At 38.7% G+C, this 19,891-nt stretch overlaps 2 protein-coding genes across 8 annotated transcripts in view; one reads left to right on the forward strand and one right to left on the reverse strand.

Annotated features, from left to right (window-relative positions):
* LOC140533974 (rho GTPase-activating protein 20-like) overlaps positions 1–1,374 on the reverse strand; it is a 45,477-nt gene extending 44,103 nt beyond the window's left edge. For all 3 annotated transcript variants that reach the window (XM_072654474.1, XM_072654473.1, XM_072654472.1), the window contains exon 1: positions 130–1,374. In XM_072654474.1, the coding sequence (XP_072510575.1) occupies positions 130–170 (41 nt within the window). In that variant the 5' untranslated portion in view covers positions 171–1,374. The remainder of the gene's footprint in view (positions 1–129) is intronic.
* Positions 1,375–16,701: 15,327 nt separating this feature from the next.
* The window catches only part of SMCO2 (single-pass membrane protein with coiled-coil domains 2), a 17,397-nt gene continuing 14,207 nt past the window's right edge, over positions 16,702–19,891 (forward strand). For 2 of the 5 annotated variants that reach the window (XM_072654477.1, XM_072654476.1), the window contains exon 1: positions 16,704–17,362. The gene's annotated coding sequence lies outside the window, so the exon portion shown is untranslated. Of the gene's footprint in view, positions 17,363–19,891 lie in introns of all 5 variants that reach the window. The other 3 variants (XM_072654478.1, XM_072654480.1, XM_072654479.1) reach the window with 3 other exon arrangements.

Below are 19,891 nucleotides of genomic sequence, written 5' to 3' on the forward strand. Positions count from 1 at the left end.
GGTCTCAGTGGTGGACTGTTTGTGACCCAGTGTGTAAGCTAGATGATCCATATGTGACTCTCTGTACTTGTGCCATGACTTGTCAATATTTCTTCAAGGGTTAGACTCTCTCCATTCTATGTGTCCTACCTGATATTGTGCAGATCTTCAATGCTGTCTCTAAATGGCATATGGTGTTTATTTAGCCCCCTGGTTCTAGAATACCAGGGCAATTTTCCTTGATGATTTCATGGAAGATGATGTCTAGGCTCCTTTTTTGGTCATGGCTTTCAGGTAGTCCCATAATTTTTAAATTGTCTCTCCTGGATCTATTCTCCAGGTCAGTTGTTTTTCCTATGAGATATTTCACATTATCTTCCATTTTTTCATTCTTTTGATTTTGTTTTGTGATTTCTTGGTTTCTCAGAAAGTCATTAGCCTCCATCTGTTCCATTCTAATTTTGAAAGAACCATTTTCTTCAGTGAGCTTTTGAACCTCTTTTTCCATTTGGCTAATTCTGCTTTTTAAAGCATTCTTCTCCTCATTGGCTTTTTGAACCTCTTTTGCCAATTGAGTTATCTTATTTTTAAAGGTGTTATTTTTCTTCAGCATTTTTTTTGGGTCTCGCTTAGCAAGTTGTTGACCTTTCATGATTTTGTTGCATCTCATTTCTCCTCCCAATTTTTCCTCCACCTCTCTTATTTGATTTTCAGAATCCTTTTAGAGCTCTTCCATGGCCTGAGACCATTAAATATTTATTTTGGATGTTTGGGATATAGAAGCCTTGACTTTTATGTTTTTTTCCCTGATGGTAAGCATTGTTCTTCGTCATCTGAAAGGATGGGAGAAGATATCTGTTCACCAAGAAAGTAACTTTCTATAGTCCTATTTTTTCCCCATTTTTGGGCATTTTCCCAACCAGTTACTTGACTTTTGGGTCCTTTGTCAAGAGTAGGGTATACTCTGGGGATCTGTGAGATCTCAGTTCCTCTACGGTGGCACAATCAAGCATGTATACTGGTCTGGGAGAAAGAAGAAATTTTTGTCCCCAGAATGTTAGCAGAGTTTCCTCTTCACAACCACCTTGCCTCCAGTTCCACCAAGCCAGTACTGGGGACTGAGATTCAGATAAGCTGGGAGGCAGGGCCACCATTTAGTGTCAGATAAAGATCAGCTGCTGCAGGGCCTCTACACAGGACTGAGGTAAGAATCAGCTGCTCAGTGCCCCCAGGGCTTTTATGATCCAACAATGGATGTGGGCTGCTGTGGGAACTGCTGCCAGCTGGCTGATGTGGTCTCTGTGGCAGCTACCTGAGGCTGGAGCTATGGGAAGACCCTTCTCCCTTCTCAGCCAGCTGAAAAAACCCTGTCACTGACTTTTGGCATCTGTGGGTTGAGGGATCTGTGAACCATTGCTACTGGGACTGGGGATTCTGCCCCCAAGGCCTGCTCATGTCCTCCTCCCAGAGCCGCACCCCAGCCAAGGCTGGGAAGGACTCTGCTCCTTGTCTGGTATGACAGTAGCTAGAAAGAAACAATTCAAGTATTGTGGAAATGCAATCAGAGTAACACAAGATCTAGCAGCTTCTACGTTAAGGGATTGAGGGCCTTGGAATATGATACTCCGGAAGTCAAAGGAACTAGAATTAAAACCAAGAATCACCTACCCAGCAAAACTGAGTATAACACTTCAGTGAAAAAAATGGCCATTCAATGAAATACAGGACTTTCAAACATTCTTGATGAAAAGATCAGAGCTGAATAAAAAATTTGACTTTCAAACACAAGAATCAAGAGAAGCATGAAAAGGTAAACAGGAAAGAAAAATCATTAGGGACTTATTAAAGTTGAACTGCTTACATTCCTACATGGAAAGATAATATTTGTTAACTCTTGAGACTTTTCTCAGTATTTGGGTAGTTGGAGGGAATTAAACACACACACACACACATACATGCACACATATACACACACACACATGCACATACATATATAGACAGAGAACACAGGGTGAGTTGAATAAGAAGGGATGATATCTAAAAAAATAAAATTAAGGTGTGAGAGAGGAATATACTGAGAGGAGAAAGGGAGAAATGGAATGGGGCAAATTACCTCTCAGAGGCAAGAAAAAGTTTTTTCAGTGGAGGAGAAAAGGGAGAAGGTGAGAGGGAAAAGTGAAGCTTACTCTCTTCACATTTGGCTTAAGGAGGGAATAACATGCTCCCTCAATTTGATATGAAAATCTATCTTACACTACAGGAAATTAGGAGAGAAGGGGAAAAGTGGGGTGGGAGGATGATAGAAGGGAGGGCAAATGAGAGGAAAGAGTAATTAGAAGTAAACACTTTTGCGGAGGGACAAGATCAAAAGAGAATAGAATAAATAGGAAGGATAGGATGGAGGGAAATATAGTTAGTCTTATACAACATGACTATTACGGAAGTCTTTTGCAAAACTATACATATATAGCTTATATTGAATAGTCTGCCTTCTCAGGGGGGTTGGGTGGGGAGGGAGGAAGGGAGAGAAGTTGGAACTCAAAGTTTTAGGAAAGAATGTCGAGAATTGTTTTTGCATACAACTGGGAAACAAGAAATACAGGTAATGGGGTATAGAAATCTTTCCCTACAGGAGAAGAGAGAAGATGGGGATAAGGGAAGAGAGGGGTGTGATAGAAGGAGGGGCATACTGAGGGAAGGGGCAATGAGAATGCAAGGTGTTATGGAGTGGGGGAGGGATGGGGAGAAAATCTGGAACTCAAAATTTTGTGGGAATTAATGTTGAAAACTCAAAATAAATAAATAGACATGATTGCACATACATAATCTGTATCAAATTGCTTACTGTCTTAAGAAGAGGGTGATAAGGGAGGGACTCCCTCAAAATATTTAAAACTCAAAATATTTAAAAAATGAATTCTAAAAATTGTCTTTGCATGTAATCCAAAAAAATACTATTAAAACAAGAAGAAAGAAAAACAAGAAAAAAAAACATTCCACTAACAATGCTTCAAGTGTCCCAATTTTCCCACATCTTCTCCAACATTTGCTATTTTCTTTCAGTCATATTAGACAATCTGATTGATATGAGGTAATACCTCGGAGTTGTTTTAATTTGCACTTCTCTAATCAATGGTGATTTAGAACATTTTTATATGACTATGGATAGCTTTGATATGGTCACTGGATGCAGATGGCACTGGAGGAGAAAGTGAGGTTGGTGACTTTGCACAGCCTTCCTTCACGCAAATCAAAGTCAACTGAAATTCATGTCATCATTTCACTGATGTCATGGTCCTCTTTTAAAATGAAGGACAAACACAACAACAAGCTGCACTGGTTTTGTTTGTGCAAAACACTTCGCATTTAATGCAATCAGAATTATCCATTTTACATTATATAATGCTCTCTGTCTCATTTTATCAATCCTGTCACTGCTCCTGGGAAGAATGGATCTGTCCATTCTCCTGTGCCTCACCAGTTTTGTAACTCTCTAAACCAAAATATCCTTTCCTGGACACCACTCTCCTATATGTGTTTTTTCTTCCCTACTAGGATGCATTTCTTGGGATCAAGGAATATCTTTGATTTTGCATTTGTATCACCAATGCTTAGCATGGTTCCTGGCATATAATAAGCACTTAATAAATTCCTTTTTTTTCCCTTTTTGCTTCAAATTACTTTTCATAATCAAAATATAGCAGGCACAGTGACTTTATATTTTTATTTTATAATTTATATTTTATATTTTCTATATATTTAATTGTAAAATGGTAAAGATCTGATCTCTCTATTGTGAAGCATTTTGCAAAAGTTTCCCTGCTCCTTTCTAACACCTTCATCAAGGACACCAACAAAACTTACATAGATTATCTAAAATTTTATGCCATTGTCACCTGGCTAGTGCTCCCTTTCCTTGCTCCCCAACCAAATCACCTAGTATTTCTTTTGTATATGTTTTTAAGTACTTGTCTCCCACATGTAAAATCTGAATTCCCTGGAGTATTCCAACTCCAAATCTAAAGCATTTATTTACTGCTGTTTCAGGCTGTCTCTCAAACCTATGCTAGCTCATTTCATTTTTCAACTCATTTCACTTTCTTTGAGATTAAATCTCCTTATGGGTTGGGCTGGGTTATGATGGTATCCTATACACTCTTTTTCCCAAGGCAGAATTGTACGTATAAAGAGGTTCTCATTTCTAGTGGGAAAACAAAGGAATTTTATTACTTTGTCAGTTGCAAAAGGTGAAGAACTTTGTATTATTTGTTTGTCCTTCAGCAAGGACCTGACACAATGTTCTGCAAACAACACATACAATTATTAGAAAATATTTATTGAATAAAGGAATGGAATGAATGATTTTTAAACCACACATTCTCCATACACACAGCCACCTACAGATTCCACCCATTGTGACTGCCTTTTAATGCTATTTTTCCTTCTTCTAGCTTGTATCTGATACCTTTTTTAAACAGCTATATCACATGGCATATAGTCCTCCCTACTGCTTCCCATGCTTGAAAGTTGTGCGTTTAAGGTTACTTCTAAAAAGTGTTTCAATCTCTGTTCTGTCCTCTTGTGTCAATTTTGACCTTGGAGGCATTAGAGCAGACTAATATAATATAATGACCCCTAGGGCAATGTTTTCAGGAATCTTATAGTCAGAAGATTCTTCCTTAGAAAATATTTAGTTTCAAATATGCCACTACTAGTTCTGAATCCCACAGAATTCAGAAAACTTCTCCATTAGCTGTAATCACTGCTTCCATGTATGGATGGTGTGGTGGTGGCTGATGGAGCACCTGTTTTCTTGGTGTTAATTGTTAGACCAAAATTGCACAAGTAGCAGAGACTTGATCCATACTTTCTTGTATGTCAACTTCAGAGGCTGCATTGAGTGCACAATGATCTGTAAACAGAAAATCTTACACCATCACTCCCTCCACTTTGGTTGTAGCTTTTTCAAGTTGAAGAATTCACCATCAGTGCGGTAGCTGAATTTGATGCCATATTCATCTTCATTGAAAACATTTGACAACATGGCTGAAAACATCATGCTAAAAAACATGGGAGCAAGTATACTCCATTGGTGACTAGGAAAGCACAAGAGCATTGTCCATTATCCAGAACCTGGGCAAGTATGCCATCATGAAATTGATGTACAATGTTGATGGAATGCTCCAGGAAACCAAATTTTGATATAATTTTCCATAAGCCCTCATGACTAACAGTATCAAAGATCTTAGTCAGATCTACAGATGTTGTGTACAGACCTCTGTTCTGCTGCTGACATTTCTCCTGGAGTTATTGGCCAACAAACCCCACGCTGACCATTCCTTGGCCCTTTCTGAAGCCACACTGGCTCTCAGGTAGATAGCCATCTTCCAAATAAAGGATCAACCTTCACTTGATAGGAGGACTCTGCACTTCCATAGTGTTCTCAGCAGACCATCATCAACCAGTGCTAAGGCCATTAACCATTTATCTCAAGTTGAAGTTAATCCTTCCCTAACTGAAGTTCCAACTGAGGAAGAGGTTTTGAACTCCATCAGGCTCCTCTTCTGTGGCAAAGCATCTGGTGCTGATTCTATTCCATGAAATTACATTGGGAAGGAGTGTGCTTCCTCCCCATGACTGTCCTCCCTGATTTCTAGTCTTTTCATGCTTGAATTTCCCCAAAAGGACACTGTAAGGAGGATGCTCCTCTCTTTAGACTTTGATGCCCTGGGGGAGGAAGTGAACTTCTCCCCAACAATCCTGGCACATTGGCTGGAAGACCATGATCCCCTGAATTTGTTACAGCTCTAGCAGTCAGGGAAATGGTTGCAGAAGAGTTATGGAGAAAAGGAAATGAATGGGAGCAAAAGTGGCACCACCTCTGCAAAACAGTATGGACAAATCCCCATGATGCCAGGCCACTAGGAGAAGTATGTAGGGTCTAGATTCTAGGCCATTGCTGCTTCTAGTAGAGTATATGGCAGTTAAGAGTACACACCGTGTATGTGCTCTTCACACAAGTTATTCAAGTTCCACAATACTCTATGGGTATACAGTTGTTAAAACAAAAACAGAAAACAGAATCAAACCATAGCTCTAAAGACTCCACTGATGTCAACATGTCAACAAGCATTCAGTAAGTACTTAGTATGTATCAGTCACTGTGCTAAGCACTGGAGATACAAAGAAAGTGAAAAAAACACCACACACACTGTCTTTGCCCTCAGGAGCTCATGTTCTAATGAAGGAAATATTTATTTTTTATTTTTATTAATCATACAAAGGTATTTAATGAAATAGCAGGGTAACATTTGCAATTTCCCTCATAAACTTGGGCATTCTCTTTCAAAATATAGATAACATAGGTGAAAAAAGTGGGTGCACTTAATGGACATACATAGAGAAGCACACACAAAAGGAACATGTATATCTAGGACCCAAATACAGAGGAGCATACATGAGAAAGACATGCAGCAAGCACACCGTGGAAGGGCAGCTTGTGCCTCTGATGTAGCAGAACCCTGAGGGTTTCCTAGGAATGTTATCATTTTGTTCCTGATGGAACTATTCTCCATCAGTTTTGTATCCTTTGTTAGATCTGCAGGCTCTGCCTAGTCTAGAGTGTGTTTGTTACTGGGAGTAGCTCCCTGTTGTCCTTTCTGGACAACTTCACTAATCCCATCATCACGGATGGTCATTGTTTCACTAGTCTTGCATTTTTTGTCTACACTCTGCTTCCAAATCCTGACTTTAACTGGAGTTCTTAAATGAGGTGCTAACTTCTTCCCACAAGAGAAGAAGAGATTCAGTCATCTGTCTTCTAGTTTAGGGGTCAGAGATTTTGGTGTTATGTCTTTTACAATGGAAGGGCCCAGAGATGTCTGTGAACACCAGGGGCAGGGGCAGGCTAGCATCTCACCAGTAATTCAGGGAGACTTGCACACCAGGGCAGGAAGAGGTTCCAGACATATACCATGTCCTGAGCTTATGCAGGATATGGTAGGTTGCGGCTGCCAACTCTGTCATTCATTACCCAGTTCTGGGTCATAAATCTCAAGCAGAGAGAGAGAGGGAGCCTGTGCTTGGGGCTAGAGTTCAAATGTAAGGAGTAATAGAGACCTTAGGTTGTATACTGAGCTAGAAAAAAATAGTAGAAGTAGCATTGTACCTTTGACCCTAGGAACGGAGGGAGATTTGAGCTCCAGCCATCAGCCCTTTCTGAAACCTGCAGTAGAATAATGGGGACAGGAATCCTAGATCAATAGGGAGCTAGGAGTTATTTCTCTCTGAACAGAGATTTCCAGCTAGCTGATAGCATTTGATTCCTGCAAGCAATCTACTGGAACTTCCAACCAGGGGTAGGACAATAATAGTGGTGTTATGCAAACCCAACCCAAACTAGAAACTTGAAGGCAGTAATCAAACTTTAGAGCAGGTAGGTAGCATAGTGGATAGAGTGCCAGGCCTGGAGTCAAAAAGACTCACCTTTAAGAGTTCAGATCCAGTCTCATAATAAAAATTCTTTTTCAACAACCTAAAAGGTGAATCTACACATGGATCTATCAGATCATCAATATAGAAATCAAATTGATTATATACTTTGAAACCAAAGGCAGAGAAGCTCTAAATAATCAATAAAAAAAGTGGAGCTGACTCTGGCTCAGCTCATGATATTATTGAAAAATTCACATTTAAATTGAAGAAAATAGGGGAAAACCATCAGACCACACAGCTATGATCTAAACAACATCCTTTATGAATATGAAATGAAAGTCAATATGTCAGCAAACTTGAAAAACACAACAGTGGTCACTGGACTGGAAAAGTTTATTTTTTGCCCTAATCCTATAGAAGGGCAATACCAAGAAATGTTCAAATTACTGAATAATCGTGCTTATTTCACATGCCAACGAAGTTTTGCTTAACATTCTGCACGCTAGGCTTGAGGAAAATGTGAACCAAGAATTACCAAAAAGGCACGCTGGTTTCTGAAGAGGCAGAGAAACTAGAGATCAAATTGTCACCCTTCTCTGGATAAAGGAAAAAGCAAGGGAGTTGCAGAAAAACATCTACTTCTGTTTCATTGACTACACTACAGCCTTCGACTCGGTGGATCACAACAAAATGTGTCATTTTCAAAGAGAAAGGCATAACAGATTATCATACTTGTTTCTTGAGAAACCTGCATGTAGGCTAAGAAGTAACTGTTAGAACCAAACATGGAACAATTGATTGATTTAAAATTGGGAAAGAAGTATGACAAGGATCTACAGTCACCCTATTTATTTAACTTATATGCAGAGTATATCATGCAAAATGCCAGGCTAGTGGAATCAAAACTGGAATTAATCTCATATATGCAGATGATACCTCTCTGATGGTGAAAAGTAAAAAGGAATTAAGAAGCCCCTTGATGAAGGTGAAAAAAGAGTATAAAAGTTGGATTGAAGCTTAACATACAAAAGAAAAACGAAGTAAGATCTTGGTATGTGGTCCCATCACTTTCTGGCAAATAGAGGGAGAAGAAGTGGAAGTAGTGTGTCAGGTTTTATATTCCTTGGTTCAAAAATCATTGCAGACAGTGACTACAGCCATGAAATTAAAAGACGCTTTCTCCTTGGAAGGAAAGTTATGGAATACTTGCACAGCATACTAAAAAAGCAGAGTCATCACCTTGCCTACAAAAGACTATGTAGTCAAAGCTATGGTTGTTCTAGAAGCAATGTATGACTGTTAGAATTGGACTAGGAGGAAAGCTGAGCACTTTCAAATTGTGGTTCTGGAGAAGACTTTTGAGTCCCTTAGACAGCAAGGTCAAATCAGTCAATAGTTAAAGAAATTAATTCAGACTATTCACTGGAAGGTCAAATACTGAAGCTGAAGCTTAAATACTTTGATCACATAATGAGAAGATGGGATTCACTGGAATCCCTGATGTTGGGAAAGTTTGAAGGCAAAAGAAAACGGGGATATCATATACCAGGCACTGCCAAGTACTGGAGATACAAAGAAAAGCAAAAAACAGTCCTTGCTCTCAAGAAACTCAGTCTAATGGGGAAGAAGATAGACAAAGAGAGGGGAGGCTTTAGCATTAAAGGGAATTGGAAAAGGCTTCTCCTAGAAGGTCAGATGTTAATTGGGACTTGAAAGAAACCAGGGAGGGAGGGTAGGAGATGGATATGAGAGACAACGAATGAAAATGCATGAAGGCAGGAGATGAAAGTGTCTGGTGATGAATAGCAAAGAGGCCAATATTCTTGGATCACAGAGTACAGGAAGATAAAATGTAAAAAGATAGGAAAAGTAGAATGGGGGATGGGGGGAGCACAATGTCAAACAAGGCATTTGATACCTGTTCCTGGAGGTGATAGGTAAGCAGTGTAAACAGTGTAGTTTATTGGGTGGTGCACGGTCAGACCTGCACTTTAGGAAGATCATTTTGACAGCTGAGTAGAGACCAAACTGAAGTAAGGAGACAAAGCAAGGAGATGATGAGGGCTTGCACAAGGGTGGGGGCAAGTATCAGAAGACAAGAAGAGGAATATAAGAAAGATGTTACACAGGTACATGACACCCAGGTTGTGAGCCCATGTGACTGGATAGTAGTGGTCTCAACAGGAAAGTAATCTATGAAAATTAGGAAGAGGAGAGGATTTGAGGGTGGGATGGGGAATGAGTTCATTTTTTAATATATTCAGTTTTAAGATTATGGGACATCTGGTTCAATATGACCAAGAGGCAGTTGGTCTGGAGAAGTTAGAACTGGATAAAAGGATCTAGGAATCATAGGCATGGAAGTGATGATTGAATCTGTGGGAACTGACAAGATGACCAAGGATGTACTATCAGCAAGTTAGAGGTGGGAAGATAGGTCACCATCTATCCTCCCAGGGATAGCTAATCATGGGCTTTGTTCCAATGAAACTGCCACTCCCTTTATCAATTGTAGTTTAATCCCACTGTTCATTCCCAGAACTGACCTCTTGTGTAGCCTCTTGTGATTAATATCGCCTACCTTTTAGGGTTCTTGTAAGGATCAGATGACTGTATTTGTGAAGTGCTTAGCACAGTGCCTAGCACATAGCAGATTTCCTTCCCCCATTGTAGGGGAGTTATAAATGTAACCACAACACAGGACACCTGCTGAGGCAAAATTTCCTGCCCTCCATCCCCAACCCTACCTCATTACTTTATGGCTTCTATACAGCCTCCTCACTTTACCTCATCTAGGGACCTAATCTCACTCCTCTGATCAATTGTCATCCCCTTGGTCCTCAGCCTCACTTCATCTACTAGTTTCTAATCTAGTGACTTAACTTCTCCGCTGGCTCATCATTCATATCAAGCCCTTAAATGTAGCTGCTCCCCAAGATTCTGATCTAGACCATCTTTTCACCCTGTTCTTCCTTTTGGTTGGATTTAATTCTTATCTCCCAAGGAGATGACTCACAGATATTTACGTACTTAACTGCAATCTCTTCCCTGAACATCAGTCTCACAGGACTATTTGCCTTTTGGACATTTTAGAGGGTAACTCAGAAACCTCAAAGTCAACATCTGTAAAAACTGAACTCTGTCATTTTCCCCAAAACCATCTTCTAATTTCCGTGTTTCTGACACTATCCTCCTTACAGTTATCCAGGTTCATAGCCTAGGCATTCTCCTTCATTCCTCAGCCTTCCTCTTCCCATTTGTAGAAGATTTCAGGGGGTAGATAATCTTGGAAAAATCCCATCTTTATTATGATATAATTGGTTTCCCTTTTCATGCTATGTATCACATTTTATGCATTTAAATAATTATTCTGAGAAAGAATCCATAGAACTAAACTGCTTAAAGGTACTATCACATAATTGATTAAGAACCCCTGTTGTAAAGGATTGAAGGTGAAACAAATTGCATAGCTCTTCACCGAGAGGTAATAGACTGAAGATGAAGAAAGAAACTTTTTTTTCAACATGGTCACTGTGTAGATTTGTTTTCCCTGACTAAGCAAGAGACAACTAAAGTGGGCAGTTTTTAGAGCACTGGGCCTGGAGTTGGGAAGACCTGGATACAAATCTGGCCTTAGAAACTTATTAGATGTGTGACCCTGGACAAGGCAATTAACCTTTCTCTGCCTCAGTTTCCTCAACTATAAAATGAGGATAATAATAACATCTACTTCCAAGGGTAGGTTTCAGGACTGAATGAGATAATATTTGTAAAGTACTTCGCACAGTGCCTAGGTACCCAGGACATGCTTTGTAAATGCTTATTTCTATCCCTTCCTCCCATTCATGGATCACTCCTATTACTGATAGGTATAGAAGTTTTACCCTGGTTATGTTTTCCAGCTTGAGGGGGTTGACTACTACTTATGCAATCTGGTGGACCTTTTCGTCTTCACTCATGTTACCCTCCCCACTTTGTTTACTATACTGAGCTAGATTTAGTGTGAATACCCAATCAGCTTAGTCTACTACAAGTCTAACTCCCAAGTTCTAAGGATTCAGCTTCCTTGGTAGCAGGAATTATGTCATTCTCCTACCACATCTACCTTTTGAGCTTCTTATACATTGACATTACACCCATTTCCACTGGAGAATTTGTTTGGATGTTGGATTAATGGGAATAGCCAAAATACTGGACACTTCACGGTAGAATCTCCTCTTATCATTACAAGCCTAGAAGTCTTGTATATAGTTTAACAACACCGTCAATACTTTATATAGGATGCTCCATTTTCTTTATATCATTCATCATAATGATGAAGATATGTTTATAGCTATATGAGTGTAATATTATTATTAGGACAACACCAGTATATGAGGTAAGCTCCAACTCCCGAGCTCCCTGTTGATGTTGGATTGATGGAAAGAAGTCAACTATTAGAAACTACACAAATTTCCCTAGGATCATTGGAAAGTCAGATTGGTAACTGGAAATCATGTATATAACTTCAGTAGATGGATATTATTTCTAGCTAATGAAGGAAATATATATAAGGAGTTTAATACTTACAGAGGATATAGTTATACTCTTACATTGCAACAAGATCCCTGCTGACAAACAGTAAATAGCTAATATGAGGGAAGATTAGGTAGAGGTATCTCTTACTGGCATTGAGAAGCTGGATTACTAAGAAGAAATCATATCCTTAATTTAATTAGGTTACATTACCAAAAGTCTCACTACTTTTGACTATTCAGTGATGATCTTTTTGACTTCTATTGTCTATTTGCATTTTTCTTTTTTTTAAATCCAAAGATATTGCTACATTTTAAAGGATTTCTATCGAGAGTGTCTATTTAAAATATTTTGTATTCTGAACATAATACTCTCCCAAAATAAGCAATACTATATAAAGTGGAGCAGAAAACGTTATTTAGACCAAAATGAAATAGATTAAAATATAATATGTTGTTCTGGGCAAGGTTTATACTATTTTATGTACATAATTACTTAATTATCTAATATTAATGATAATAGTATTTATATTGGGCAGCTAAGTAGCACAAAGGATACAATGCTAGACCTGGAGTCAGAAAGACTTCCTAAATTCCAATCTGGGTTGTGTGACCCTGGGTAAGTCACTGAACCCATTTTGCTTCAGCTCGTCATCTGTAAAATGAGCTAGAAAAGGAAATGGTAAACCTCCCATATCTTTGCCAAGAAAACCCCAAATGGGATTATGAAGAGTTGGACCCGACAGAAAAATGACTGAGCAACAACAAAAAACTTTTTATATGCTGCTTACAATGTTCTGGGCTAAGTCCATTACAAGTACCTCATTTGACCCTCCACAACTTGGGAGTTAAGGTCCCACATCCTAGGAGGTAGGTGCTATCATTATCCTCATTTTTACAGATGGGCCTGGATTCCTGACCCAGCAGTCTAACTATTGAACCTACCTAGTTGCCCTACCTTGCTTATAATTGAGGCTCCAACTTCAAGTATTCCAGAATTCTTGCTCTTTTAAAAAATTGAACTGAGTGTTATTCAATAATTCTTCCAGAGAGGGTGAACACAACTTTTCTCAGACTTTCCTCTAATTCTTTTAGGATTAGGGGAATCTCAATGCCTATTTCTTTAGTTTCTTTTTCTTGTCCAATTACTGTAAAGAACATTTCTAGTGCAGTTCAAATAACACTGGTGATTTTATATATATATACACACACATAAATATAATCTATATATACCTCCCTACTTTACCCCTAATATTAATCCTTACTATTCCTTTAATAAAACACTCCCTCTCTCGCAAGCTATATACAGTGTGAAGAATAGGAAATAATCAGAGGGAAGTCACTAGAATTAAGAGGGATTGAGAAAGTCTTCCAGTAGGCCATGAGAATTTAGCTGGGATTTGAAGGAAGGAATAGGCAGAGATGAAGGAGAGCACTTCAGGAATGGAAGAAAACTAGTGAAAATACCTAGAGCGAGAGGAGTATCTCATTCAAGGAACAGCAAGAATGTCAGTATTGCTGGATCAGAGTATGGAGAGCAGTGGGGCTATAAAGAACTTTCTTTAAATAATGTTAATCTTGGTATTTCATATTTTTTAAATATTCATCTACTTTTCTATTTTATTGTCATGTAACTGGACAGAAAAATTTCTGATAGGTTCCTTTATTTTATCTTCAATTGTGACTTTTTTTCATTTTCCATTTGGTTTTTTATAATTTATTTTTACCTCTTTTAAAACTCAGACTATCTAACACTTTACCTGTTTTACTAGTTTCCCCCCCAAAAAGGCTTTCTAATTGTTTTTTTAAATTAATTTTTTTTAAACTTAAATTTTGTTGATCTCTTCAATGTTAAGAGTCTAATGATGTGTTTGGGGGTTTTTTTGATCTCATGCTTTTCTGAGATTTTTTTTAATTGTATGGCAAAACACATGAATTCCTTTCTCAGCTCCGAAGTTTATAAAGTAGCTATGCCCTCCTTCAAAGTTTGCTTGAGTTATCTGATTCACTCAAGTTAAATTTTCTCCAGTACTTGGAATACTCAAGCCCTAAATGAATATCCTTTCCTTTGAACTCCTATCTATACCACTCATTTCACATTTATTACAAACTTTCCTGTGTAATCCTTTCCCTTCTGGCTATCTAGGCAGTGAATGTGAATTTGGGGAGGGGCTTGTGGTGGCCACCTGATTTTTACTGCAAGATTAAAAAAAAGTAACTGTGATGCTTGGACTTGAATTTAGGAAAGATCCCCCTTTTGAAAGAGATATTGGTACTAGTGCTGAGTTCAGTTCCCTAAGAATGCAGCAATGGATGGTTTCTTAGTTTCCATACCCTGGAGCAGAGCAGTGGAATAATCAGAAAAATAGTTTAGTGGGGGAGATGTTTCACTTATACATCCCATTCAGACAGGGGTGTGGTGGTAAGTATTTAACAACTGGTTCTCAAAAAAAATGTACCCATCATTAACCTGATCTTCCTCACTTTTTAAAGTCTACACAATCAAGAAAACAATGAATCCCTGATTTGTGTATTTACAGGTTTCTGAGGGTGTAAAGACTCCTGGTGAAAATTTAACAACTTGGATTGTGAGCCCATAGGTGCTGACTGCAGTATTTCCCCTACATCCAGCCATCCACCCAGGCCATCTTCACCATCAGATGGCTAACAACATCATCCAGAATCTCAGACCTTGACTTCTACCTGGGCCTTCCAGAATTCACATCTTTAGTCCAAAGAGAAGTTAATTGGTTCATCTTTGAATCTCTATCCCGAGGACTCAACTGATCAGTGACTGAGTTTTTGTCAGCTATCTCACTGGCTCACTTATTGGCCCTAGACAATAGACCAACTATTTAGTGATTCTAAGTGCCTGGAAACAGGCATGATAAAAAAAAAAAAAAAACAACTGCTTTTAGCACACAACTTGATATATAAAGGACTTAATAAATGCTTGTTTTCTTCCTTCCTTCTTGTTGGACCCAGGGCTCTTAACTCAAAGCCCTGGGGAAAAATCACTTAAAACTAAGGTTTATTCCATGTCTAGTATCTCCCCAACCAGACAGAGGTGCAAAAAAAGTACTCAATGTACAATGTAAATCAAGTATAGGACAACTACGTATTTCCTATACACACATATGTACGCACATGTTTCATGAGACACACAAGCATGTATTGACAAAGATTTAAATAAACAGCAGTAATCTAACTCTTTGTGTATTCTCCCAGGAGACTGGAACTTAAAATCAAATTATGAAGCATTTTACAAGGTTTCAAAATTAGCATTCCACCTTTGACTTTGTTCTGAACCATTCAAATTTTCATTCAAATTCAAATTTAGGTCCATTTCTTCCTCATTTTTAAATTTATTTTTAGTTTTCAACATTTACTTTTACAAGATTGTGAGCTTTAAAATTTTTCTGCTCCCTCCTTTCCCTTCCCCTTCCCCAAGACAGCGTGAGATCTGATAGGTCCGTGTCTCCTTGCAAACCAGGACAAGGATTTGACCACTTCTATGGGTGGTTCTCTTCTTGCTGCAGAACACTACTCTTCCTGCCAGCCAGCTCTTCACAAGTATGCAGGATCTCCTGACCTCTCAGATTCATAAGGCTCCCTCCAAGGCTGCACCTACATATTTTGCAATTGCTGTTTGAACGCCTAAGCTCATAGAAGGAACCAGAAACACAAGAGGCTGAAGCTCAAATTCTCTGAATGAGGATGTGTCTTCATTGCCCATATGCCATCAATCTGCTCAAGGAAATCATCTCCCTTTTGAAAGCATACTGAGAAATAAACTCTACTGAGTAATTCTTCCTGGCTCAGTGGCCAGTTACCTTAATGCAGATATCCCTTTCTACCATCACAGGTCCAAGGGACCTAAAAGGGGGTTGCACTATCATCAGCTGGAGGCAGCCAGGGCAACTAAGTGTATACCTTATGGAATAGCCCCTTCAGGTCCATCCCCTTGCATATTCTATGAGATGCATCCCAATCCCAGTAACTCATGATATCCAGAGAGTACCATGTTCTGGGAGAAATCAACTGTGACCTAATAATGGAGAAATGGAGAAACTCATACTTTATGCGAAGTGATCTACAGCATATTAGCAATGCTGACTTTCAAGTGAGAAATGATGTAAAAGATACATCAAGACATTTATGACTGGCAAAGGGGATAAACCAGTTACATAGTAAGAATAATGGTCCACAGAGAGTAGTCCAATAGGATCATGAAGCAGGCATCATAGGATTATAGTACTCAGAACTGGAAAGGACCTTAGATATATATTCAGTTCCATGTCTTCATTTTACAGGTGCTACTTGGGGAGTTTGAATGACTTGTCAGGAATCATACAAGTAGTGAGTAGTGGTAGAACTGGAAATCAGATTTAGGTTGTCTGATCCCAAAGCCCGCATTCTTTCCACCATATTGAATAAGGCAGGTAAGGAACAGTAAGGATAGAAATAAAACCAAGACATTGTGATTGTAAGGAAGCCAAAGGAAGAAAGAGTTTCAAGGAAGAGGTGGTGTCTTTGTTATCTAACACTACTCAGAGTGGTCAAGGATGTGGAGGACTGAGAAAAGCTTTTGTAATGATATAAAGTCAAGGATGACCTTGAAAAGAGCTGTTTCAACAGAGTGATAGTGCTCAGTTATGCTTCCTGTCTACATTTTTTCAAAACAAACTCATTCCTTAACCATTAAAAATCTAGTTTCTAGCACTATACTCTATTACTGCTCAGACTAGGAAGTGGGGAATTGGATTTGGTCCTTAAAAAAATGTAGAAAAGGGTTAGAAAAGCATCTATGGGGAATACTACAAGGAGACAGCAAGAGATTAGAATTGTGGTGATCAGACCATGAATTTCAGATGTGGTGGAGCCAGTCAAGTACACTTTTATAACTCAGCAGCAGTGGTCACTCAACTGGGAGTAGAGATGGAAAAAAAATGAATGGTGAGGGTGATTAAGAGCTGGGAATTGTCACAGCTGATACTGCAGAACCTTATTAGATGAGATGAGAGGATTAGTCTCAGCATTCCAATGGGAATGATGAGAGTGACAAAGCAGTCACAAACCTGCCTTCCCAGATTTGTGGGGAAGAGAAATGGTTCCATTTGTATTTCTACTGATTGAGGGAATGTGAGCTAGCTCCAAAAAAAATTTTCCCAGGGTTTCCAGCAGATTTCAAGCACATGCTTCCCACACCCAGACTTTGTCCTCAATAGACTGTGAGTATTATGGCTTTAGACATTGCTGCTCTGCTCCGCCTGTCCATTGTGACAAACTACCTCTGGTCATTGCTTGGCTAAATACAATCCCTGACTACTAGGGTTCACCACTTGGTGGTTTGCTGTGGTCCTGTTTTGACCAGGAAACTGATCCTAAGAGTAAAATTATTGGGTGTTCTCAACAGAAGTGAATTCCCTCAAAAAGTAAGTTTGATATTCATTTGTCTTTTAAAATAACTATTCTACTTTTGACTAAAATATTATACAGCCATGATTTTGTCATTTTAAGTGTTTTGGTGACTAAGGGGAACCTAATACAATGAAACAAAATATCCATAAGCCTATAAGGGAATTAATTTTCATAAGTGTTTGGATTTCTCAGATTTCTTGGTTATGTTTTATTTTTTTAATTGTAAATTTGGCAAACAACAATAATATGAACATTTCCATATGTTAAGAACAGAAGAAGAGTTCTGCATGTGAAACCATAAATCTATGTATAGTTTAAGTATTTATGAAATTTAACATGGCCATTCCAAATCTTCCTTGCTTCTTTTTAGCTGCTTTTTAATGTTGAATTGAGACTTTTTCTCGAATGCTATGCATTTCTATCACTCCACTCCACTCTACAGTTCCCACTGTGACAAATCAAAGCCCTTCCCTAGAACAACTGTGAATAATTAAAGGAAATATACTTATATAGTTGTTGTGTTTCATTCTCCAACACTAGTTCACTACCTCTCAAGAGATGGGATGCTACACGATCAGTATTCTGGGGCTGAGATTTGTCTTTGCACTGGTCGGATAGAAGTCTTTTAAAATTGTTTTCTGTTACATACTTATATCCTTTTATCCTTGCAGTCATTACATGAAATGTTTTCCTAGTCTGTTCACTTCATTGCGTTTGTTCATACAAGTCTTAGCAGGTTTCTCTAAATCAATTCCTTTTGCAGTAATATTTCATTGCAATGTTATATTACATTCATATATTGCAATTTGTTCAGCCATTTTCATTTCTCTCTATCTCTCTCTGTCTCTCTGTCTCTCTCTCTTTGCTGTTCTTCCTAGCAAAGTAAAGATAGCAAGGTTTGGTCTGGGCTATGTGGAATTTTGAGAGAAGGCCATGAAATTTGGAACTGGAAGGAGATGGAGAGAGAGAAGAATGAGCTAGGTGCATATATCCCACTCATGCAGTAGTTGCTCCTTCCATTGTTATGGTACCAGCGAGTCCAAAGAGTCAAATATCTCTGGACTTGCTGCACTGGTTGAAGAGCCACAGCTCATATGATGGTCACTGCAACAGAGATTCTATTTTCTTGTTTGTAGAGATGTGCTGGTATATGTTTAACAAACTGGCTCTCCTGGAAGGAAAAATGTTCCTTTATGTACATTAAGTTGAATCCCATTAAAAATTGTTTCTATCAATTTCTTAAGTCTAGACAATAAAACAAAAATCAATCCCTAATATGTGGTATTTGCCAATGAAAATCTAACAACCAGCTCTCTCAAACTGGTTTAAGCAGAGTTTAGTAGACCCCTGCCTGTATGCTTCTGTAAAAGTTACATAGATGGTCAAAATGTGCATGTATTAAGTCCCAGGACATTTTATGGTATTTTTCTAGCATCCTGATAAGACTTGCTTCTTATTAGAGCTGATACTCTTTTTACACTGACCAGAGGTACTAGAGCCAAAATGTTGACACCAACAATATCTTCAGGAAATCCTGAAAATACTTTCTGATGTATCTCAAGTATGGGTGGATTTTGTCACTCAATGGCCTCCAAAGATCAAACCTTCCAGAGGCTATATATGAATTTTCTTCTACTAGCTATCCACTAACTATGCTTCACAGCGATTCTTCAACCTTTTCATCCCTCCTCAACCTTCTCATGGTCCCCCCTTTCTCTAGCTGAGAAACTTATCTCATAATTTACAGAAGAAATTGAGGCCATTGACCATGATTTTCTCTTCTACCCTCTTTCTATCACATATCACTTATTCCTTCTGCTACCATCATTACCTTCACTCCTGTCTCACATGATGAGGTGGCTTTACTCCTTACTGAGGCTAACCCCTCTACCTGCTGAAGTGATGCAATTCCATCCCCTTTCTTCCAACCCTGGCATCCCTATATTATTTATTTTCAATCGGTTTCTGTCTATTTCTTCATTCCCTACCATATAAAAAAATGCCATGTCTCCCCCACCCTTGAAAAACACTCACTCAATCCCTCTGTCCCCACTAACAATTGTCCTATATTTCTTCTGCCCTTTGTAGCAGAAGGCCTTGAAAAAGCCCATCATAGGTACCTGCTCTTTCTCTCTTCTCGCTCTCGTGACCCCATTACAATCCTTCTTGCAACTTTATCATTTTGCTCTCTCTGAAGTTACCAGTGATCTATTACCAGTGACCTTATCCAATGGCCTTGTCTCCATCCTCATTCTCCTCAGTGTCTCTGTAACCTTTGACTGTTATCACTTTTTTCTTCTTAATACTTTCTTTTTTCTAGGTTTTCAGGTTTTCCTCCTATCTATCTGGTCACTCCTCAGTTTCTTTACTGGATACTCATCCAGATCTTGCCATCTAACCTTAGGTAAATCACTGAGTTCTTTCATGATATCTCTTCTCTTCTCCCTCTACACTATTTGACTGGATGTTCACATCAGCTCCCTTGGATTTATTATTTCTATACTGACCTCTCTCAAAACTACCTATCTTGCCAAAGCCTCTCT

This window comes from Notamacropus eugenii, chromosome 3 (assembly GCF_028372415.1).
Source record: "Notamacropus eugenii isolate mMacEug1 chromosome 3, mMacEug1.pri_v2, whole genome shotgun sequence".
NCBI lineage: Eukaryota > Metazoa > Chordata > Mammalia > Diprotodontia > Macropodidae > Notamacropus > Notamacropus eugenii.